The sequence below is a fragment of the Etheostoma spectabile genome, chromosome 5 (genome assembly GCF_008692095.1).
Source record: "Etheostoma spectabile isolate EspeVRDwgs_2016 chromosome 5, UIUC_Espe_1.0, whole genome shotgun sequence".
Lineage (NCBI taxonomy): Eukaryota > Metazoa > Chordata > Actinopteri > Perciformes > Percidae > Etheostoma > Etheostoma spectabile.
The window spans coordinates 15,275,301-15,283,249 of NC_045737.1; the positions used below are offsets into that span (position 1 = coordinate 15,275,301).

A 7,949-nucleotide genomic window follows, 5' to 3' on the forward strand; every position below is an offset into this window, starting at 1 on the left:
ACATACATACATACATACATACATACATACATACATACATACATACATACATACTGAATGTGTGCCTGCTCTACCATCTGAGAAAACCGGCCACAAGAGCCTGGTTTTTGATAGAAGAACATAATATTTACAGATCATTTGATGGTGACTAGCATGAGAAAACATAATATTTAGTTTTCCTTTTGAGTGAGCCATGTGCTTGTTGGATCCTTATTTCTTCTGTTTGTCTGTTTCACAGTCGGAGATCAAGCTCATAAGTGCTACTGTGTTTGTGGACCCGTACGAAGAAGCTGACGCCAAGGTTTGTAATGTAGCTCTCCGTCTGTTTGAACAATAACAATACTGATTTTAGGATGTACCAGTTTCAATCACACAGGGAAGCCCTATCTGTGGAGTGTTGGATGTCTACCAATAATGAGTGTGTGTACTTACAGTGCAATGCCAACAGAGACACATTTTAATTGTTGTTGTTCTGCACGGCGGCACATTAAAATCTAAATAGTGTAAAACTCTGCACAAACATCATTCTGCACGCCAAGTAACATAAAGTAAAAAAACTTGTTTTTGTTGTTTTTTTTGCTTTAGAAACATTTAAATGAAATGAATCAAAGCAACTTTATCAAATTGATACAAAAATCCTCCATTAGAAGTCCAATATTGCCTTGAAGCTCGATTGATTTTCAACATTGCCCACAATGGCCTATTACAGCAAGTGATATTAAAGATATTAAAGAAATTGTATAGAAACATCTTAGCTGACAGTACAGAGCAAACACAACAAGAAATGTGGCTGTATTTTATGTGTGTAAAACCATTATACATCAAACTCTGGAACCACGTCAGATCTACTGTCGGTGTTAAAGGGTTTTTTCTTTTGTTGTAAATATGATCCTCATTGCACAATGTCAGCATGGAAGAAACAATTACTGAGCATGTAGTCCTGGGGTGTGAGCGTTAGCCTGTGTCTTCTCTGATCTGGGCTCTAGTTGTTGGGATTTATGTGATTTTGTGTTTTTCAGATTGCAGCAGAGCGAGAAAAGGAGCTGCATAGGGAGGAGGAGGAGAGGCAGCAGACCAGCATCGTCCGGAAAAAAGCTAAGGAGGAGCAGGCGCCCCAGACCTTCAAAGCAGGCGTGGGGAAATACATCAACCCTGCAACAACGTAAGGACACAAAGACGCACACACACGCATACTGATTTACTATTCACAAAACCACACACTGCTTCAGCTGTAGTAGACACACACACACACACACACACACACACACAAAACACTAGAAGGATATACACTCACCGGCCACTTTATTAGGTACACCTGTCCAACTGCTCGTTAACACTTAATTTCAAGCAGTCAATCACATGCGGCAACTCAGTGCATTAAGGCATGTAGACATGGTCAAGAGAATCTCCTGCAGTTCAAACCGAGCATCAGTATGGGGAAGAAAGGTGATTTGAGTGACTTTGAACGTGGCATGATTGTTGATGCCAGAAGGGTGGTCTGAGTATTCAGAAACTGCTAATCTACTGGGATTTTCACGCACACCATCTCTAGGTTTACAGAGAATGGTCCGAAAAAGAAAAAAACATCCAGTGAGCGGCAGTTTCGTGGGCGGAAATGCCTTGTTGATGCCAGAGGTCAGAGAGAATGGCCAGACTGGTTCGAGCTGAAGAAGGGCAACAGTGACTCAAATAACCACCCGTTACAACCAAGGTGGGAAGAGCATCTCTGAACGCACAGTACGTCGAACTTGAGGCAGATGGGCTACAGCAGCAGAAGACCACATCGGGTGCCACTCTTTCAGCTAAGAACGGAAACTGAGACTACAATTTGCACAAGCTCATTGAAATTGGACAATAGAAGATTGGAAAAACGTTGCCTGGTCTGATGAGTCGATTTCTGCTGCGACAGTCGGATGGTAGGTCAGAATTTGGCGTCTACAACAGGAAAGCATGGATCCATCCTGCCTGTATCAACGGTTCAGGCTGGTGGTGGTGGTGTCTGGTGTGGGGAATATTTTCTTGGCACTCTTGGGCCCCTTGGTACCAATTGAGCATCGTTGCAACGCCCACGCCTACCTGAGTATGTTGCTGACCATGTCCATCCCTTTATGACCATAATGTACCCAACTTCTGATGGCTACTTTCAGCAGATAATGCGCCATGTCATAAAGCTGGAATCATCACAGACTGGTTTCTTGAACATGACAATGAGTTCGCTGTACTCAAAGGCCTCCACAGTCACCAGATCTCAATCCAATAGAGCATCTTTGGGAGTTGTGAACGGGAGATTCGCATCATGATTGCAGCCGACAATCTGCGGCAACTGTTTGTGCCATCATGTCAATATGGACCAAACTCCCTGAGGAATGCTTTCAGCACCTTTTGAATCTATGCCACGAAGAATTGAGCAGTTCTGAAGGCAAAAGGGGGTCAACCCGTACTAGTAGCCATGGGGTACCTAATAAAGTGGCCGGTGAGTGTATGTTCCACTTTCCAGGCAGATTTTGGACTAAAAAGTTAATTAGGAGTTCACACAACCATTCTATTTTTATTTTCTCATGGTCTCTGTGTAAGTGTCTTGAAGAACTGGATATTAATGAGTGGATGATTAAACATGATTAAAAAAACGACACAAGACAAGCAGAAACATAGTGTGCAAAATTGCCAATTATGTAGAAGATTACCCATTTTCCCCATGGGGGTAATTCGGGTTTATTATTGAGACCATATATTGCTGAGTTCAGGTATATAGTGTTGTTTTTATGTGATATTACAACATATTTCATTTTAGTTTTTCTATTTTTTTTTTTTCCGTTCATGTCTGACAACACTTGTTTTGGGCGGTGTTGGCACAGTATTTGGAACAATTTGCACTTGTACTTGCAGTTAACTGTTCAAAATAATCTGTCAAATATAATATATGATGAAGAGAAAGAAATTAGCTTCTTGTCACTTTGCAATATTAAATTCCTTAGGGTCCTAGGGGTTTTATTTTTGTTTTGTTTTAGTTAGTGTGTTCAGAAAGGTGAAATAAGTTTAATCTTACACACTTTACACAATGTCTAACTTTACAGCACTTTTGGGGATATGGAAATTACTGTCATGAAAAATGGAGGTGCATTAACTGAACTGAAAATGTTGCACTTTGGCCTAAGTGTGCATTAGGAGATAATTATGCTTGTAATTTTTCTCTCTTTGCGTTTTATCTTCAGAACTTTAACTTTGTATAACGTTGCGTTAACTTTGTAACCCACTGTATACTTCTCCTGTCATCACATTACGTTCACAGAGCGTGTCAGTATTAATGCTCCCAGATAACAGTCCATCTATTTTCTCCAGTCATTAAGGGTCTTTTTACAGTTTTGTCAGTGGGAAAATGCTTGTTCAGTTGTGCATTCAAGATAACATAAATCTTTATTTAGCCCTTGGGAAATTTTTCTGCAGCATTGTTGCAGTAGAGTAAGACTCTCACAGAGTGTAAATACCGAATAAAAGTGTGTGCCAGAAACAGGTTAGCCGTAAGAATCATAAATGTGTATAAGATGTGGCATTTCCCGGATGATTCTGATCAATAGAGAAATACAGGATGAAAATGACACACTTAATAATATGCAGTTTAATCAATAATCCTGTTTTATGTCTGATCAAAGAAAAAATAGCATCAGAAATAGCATCTTTCCCTGAAGAGGACATCTGACAGACATGTGTACTGTATTAAACAAAGGCATAATCTACATGATTTCCAAAGAGAAAGGAGTTCTGTGAAGGTTAAACAGCTGGCTGTGATATTATGTTCTTCTCCCTCAGAAAACGTCCGGCTGCTAAAGATGAAAGCGGGCCATCCACCAGCGGAGCGGTGCCCAAGAAGTCCAAAGGCAAGGCCAGCTTCGGAGACTTCAGCTCCTGGTAGCACCGACTCATTCGGCATTTACCAGTCTCAATTTCTTTTACTGTTCTGGTTGAGCGTGAACAAAATTTAATTCCATTTCTACATACATGTGTCTATTGTCGCTCAGCAGTGTTGGCATCTCGTGAAACGATTAAAGTTACTTTTTACAAAGAGAGCTTGGTAATCTCATTTTATACATCTTCCTTCAAAGACCCAGTGGGTTTTTCATATTCTAGTATTAGTTTCCAGCTTTGAATGAAACCTTAGATAATTGCAATTTTAAACTTCGGTTTTATTTTGTAACTCTTAGGCTTTTTTAAAGTGTTTGGTCTGCTTAGTGTTGATGCGTTATTGCAACAACAAACATTTTGTCTACTTTTAAATGTGGTCTATTTAGTATTGGAATCATATTGTAACAGCAAAATAGTTTTTTTTTTAATGACAATTATCTTTATAAACCTGTGATAATGGTCAAACTAAAGTAAACATGGCTTAAATAACTACAATGTAGTGACAGTTTTGCTGCAAGGACGCAGCAATATGAAGATATCTTAAACTGTGTAAAATGTATTTAATATCATCTTGATCATCTAAAATAGTCTAATCAATATGTTGGCTCAAACCCTCTGATTAAACTGTCCAGGACGAAAATATATTGATCAATGTTTGGTCCAGGATGGTATACTCAGGACATGTGATTAACTCCCAACACTAGACTGTGTTTATTTTCTGGTGAAGAATGACGACATGCAGGCGTTTCAGCACTGAGCCAATTTTTTACTTTGGCTCGACTCCCAAGTGTTTTTTAATGGGTTTGCTTGTCACGTTTCCATAATCATTGAGCACAGTGCTCCACAGAAAAGGTTAGTTATTGTGACAAATTGAAAGTGGCCCTCACAATAAAGAGGAATCTTGAGCTTGGTCACTTTATTTCGACACTGGTGGTCTGGTAATTCTCTGGTTCTTTGTTTAATGTTGCATTGGATTGTTTTGTTTTCTCTATCTATCTATCTATACATACATATGCTGGAAGAGAGAAATCATCAAAAAACACATTGAACTACTGTATATGGGATGCCATGTTGAGTTTAACAAGCCCAGAGTACCATACAAAATATAAAATGGCCACCATAGACATGAAGTACATTTTCAAAAAACACATCTCTTTTCTATCTATTACCGAAATGTTTGGCCAGGTTTCCTGAGCAGCAAATGTAAACGCTTTCATGGTCTCAGACAGGCCCGTAATTGCATGAAGCTGTGTGGGATCATTCCTTTTAGGATCCGTGTAGCGTAGGAGAAACGGTTGTATTGGTGATAGCACCCTTGTGTCACATAACACATAATTTATTGGATGCTTGGTTATCGCCCTAATGCTGCTCCACTCAGGCCTCATTATTTAGCTGTGGTCTTGGCAGCAGTTGCCAAGCTTTGGGCTTTTACCTGAATGAATACACCCTTGAGTGTCCTTTAGTGTGTTTCTGCTGCCTGAGCGAGCCAAAGCTTTGTATATACAGGAGGTGGAAAATAAAGTCAATACCCTCCAAAACTCAAGTTCCAGAGCGACACGGTCCTTTTCACACATGGAGTTCTAAAGCTGAGCCATGGTGTGATGGGGACGTCATTCTCAGTTGTTTCTCAACTGTCCAGTCAGCACAGCAGCATAATATGAATTCCAGCAGGGCGTAAGTCAATGATTTAATGAATAATTGAGGTCTGTGGTTCTTGCCGCATTAGATGGGTGACTTGAGACCGGTGTGTGACAAGCAATCAGTAACTTTAGACAGTAAGTTGCTCACGTAATGCACTCACATGGGTGCTAATACAGTTACCAGTTCATCAGGTATACCTGTAGTTTGTTTTAAGAGGGTTTGTGGTAATATTTTATCTTGTGTTGGACTGTATGATATTAATTATATATTTATTCATTTTGTTTACCCCCCCTTTTCTTGCCAAGGGTCCTCCATCATGACAGTGGGTAAAAATTGGAGATTAATTACAGGGAATTTGTTGTTTAGAGCCAAATTTAAAAAAACAACCTTTTTTAATTCTTAACTCGTGGTCATCTAGCTTTTTTTAGAAACTTTCTTCTTTTTCGAGTTTTCTCAACCATCTGTGTAATGCTTTGAGTTCCTCTGTCCTGCACTGTTTGGACACCAGCAAGAAGCCCCACTGCCACATTTTTGTTCGTCTCAAGGCGAGACACTACGTTTTTTCATGTACTTGTCAATTTAAAGAATTTGGGCTATTTCCCTTCCAAAACCTGCCTTCTTTCAGACTGGTGAAAAGACGCACTTCCAACATACACATTTACATTTTTTATTTTACCCATTTCTCCTAAATTTACTTTATTTATTTATGGAATTTTACAATACATACCGTATCTTTAAAGGCTGTTTCTCAAAATTAGTTTTTTTGATTGATTTTATTTTGAACATGTAAAGAACAGAACAGCAGACAAGAAATAAAAAAACAAATCAATGTCAACAAATAAGACATTAAATTAATAATAATAAACACTTGACAATCTGTTTACATATCCAAAATGGAGTGGGTATAAGTACAAAGATTTTTTTTATCCCACCCCCGTATGTGATTGTGAAATCTACCAGCTGACCAATTATGAACCCTCATACCCAAAATCATTTTCAAATTTACTTTTTACGAAAAAGAGGAACATGAACGAGGAAAGAAAACATTTCATAAACTCAGCAATAAATTAATAAAAAATAATAACAATCATATTTTGACTGAGCCAGAAATTTTCACTGAACTTTCCAGTGTTGTTCCTATCTATATTCTGAAGGTTTTTACAAAATATCTTTGTGCATACAGTATATCTTCACAACCTGATTTACATAATCCTTTATTCCTGACATTTGGGACAAAATTGATGTTCTTTTATGGCTGTTGACAGTATTTTGTCATTTGTGAAGTTATAAAAAGAGAAAAACCATGGACTCTAAATTGACAACAAGAATTTTGAACTTGGCTTCATTCATTGTTCAGGTTTCTGTTCTGGAAATGTATGCAAACTAGCCCATATTTAATAAGTTATGGCCTAATTTGTATATTTAAACATAATATTTCAGAAAACTTGTAAAACAAAACAAAAAAAATTCTTAATGTAAATAATGAACTGGGGAAGTTTTGTGTTGATTTATGTGTACTCTCCTGTAGTGTCTCCCCTTAAAGACCAAAGTGGGATTTTTTAAGGAAGTTTTTCCATTGTGATCTTGTAATATATATTTAGATAGTTTTGTGAGGTATAAATTCAGTCACTGCTAACTGAAACTAAACTGAAACTGAAGCTAACTGTCTAGCCGGTGCCAGAGGTGATATGATCCAGCATGTTTTATCTCATCTGACACTAAGAGGAGTGTACAACATGGTGAACCTGAGTTTTTGGGTATCTGCAGACTAAAGCCTTGCATTACTGAGCCCTCATTAGCAGTGTTCAAAAAGTAAATGTTATTTAACTTTTAACTACTTATTACACTAGATAATCCCAAATGTATTGTGGGAAAAAATCTATTTTCCGACATCTAATTTATGCATTGCACATTGGCTCAAGACTGATGTTCTGGCATAATTTGACGGCAAAACGGTACTCAGCAAATGAATATATGTAGGTTTGAAGGAAGTTGTAGTATTGTGAGTCTTACAAATCACCCCACATAGACTGAGTTGTACAATTGCACCAAATGTGATAAAAAAAAAAAATACCAATTTCAACAACAACTTAACTATCAGCAGTAGGACAATCTGCCGATTGCATACTGCTGCTTGTTTTCGTTTAGATGTTGCTTTGCAAATAAACTCTTTAATAAAATATAATAAATGTAATGAATAAAATATTACAGAGGATTTGGAGAATCACCCAAACAGCCAGAGCTTATTCTCCTGTCACCTAAATTTACTTAAATTGGGAGTGTTTGTTAGGGGGGCGTGGAACCAGAAATGAGAATGAGACGTTATTGGTTGAATTTGAAGCAGGAAGTTTTACATCCAATCACAGTAATGATGTTAACACATAAATCAGACAACAACGGACAATTTA

At 38.0% G+C, this 7,949-nt stretch overlaps 1 protein-coding gene across 1 annotated transcript in view; it reads left to right on the forward strand.

Annotated features, from left to right (window-relative positions):
* ppil2 (peptidylprolyl isomerase (cyclophilin)-like 2) overlaps positions 1-4,062 on the forward strand; it is a 30,630-nt gene extending 26,568 nt beyond the window's left edge. Inside the window, exons 18-20 of the mRNA XM_032517216.1 lie at positions 239-301; positions 1,020-1,162; positions 3,808-4,062. Coding sequence (XP_032373107.1) covers positions 239-301; positions 1,020-1,162; positions 3,808-3,910 — 309 coding nt within the window. The 3' untranslated portion in view covers positions 3,911-4,062. The remainder of the gene's footprint in view (positions 1-238; positions 302-1,019; positions 1,163-3,807) is intronic.
* Positions 4,063-7,949: the final 3,887 nt, after the last annotated feature.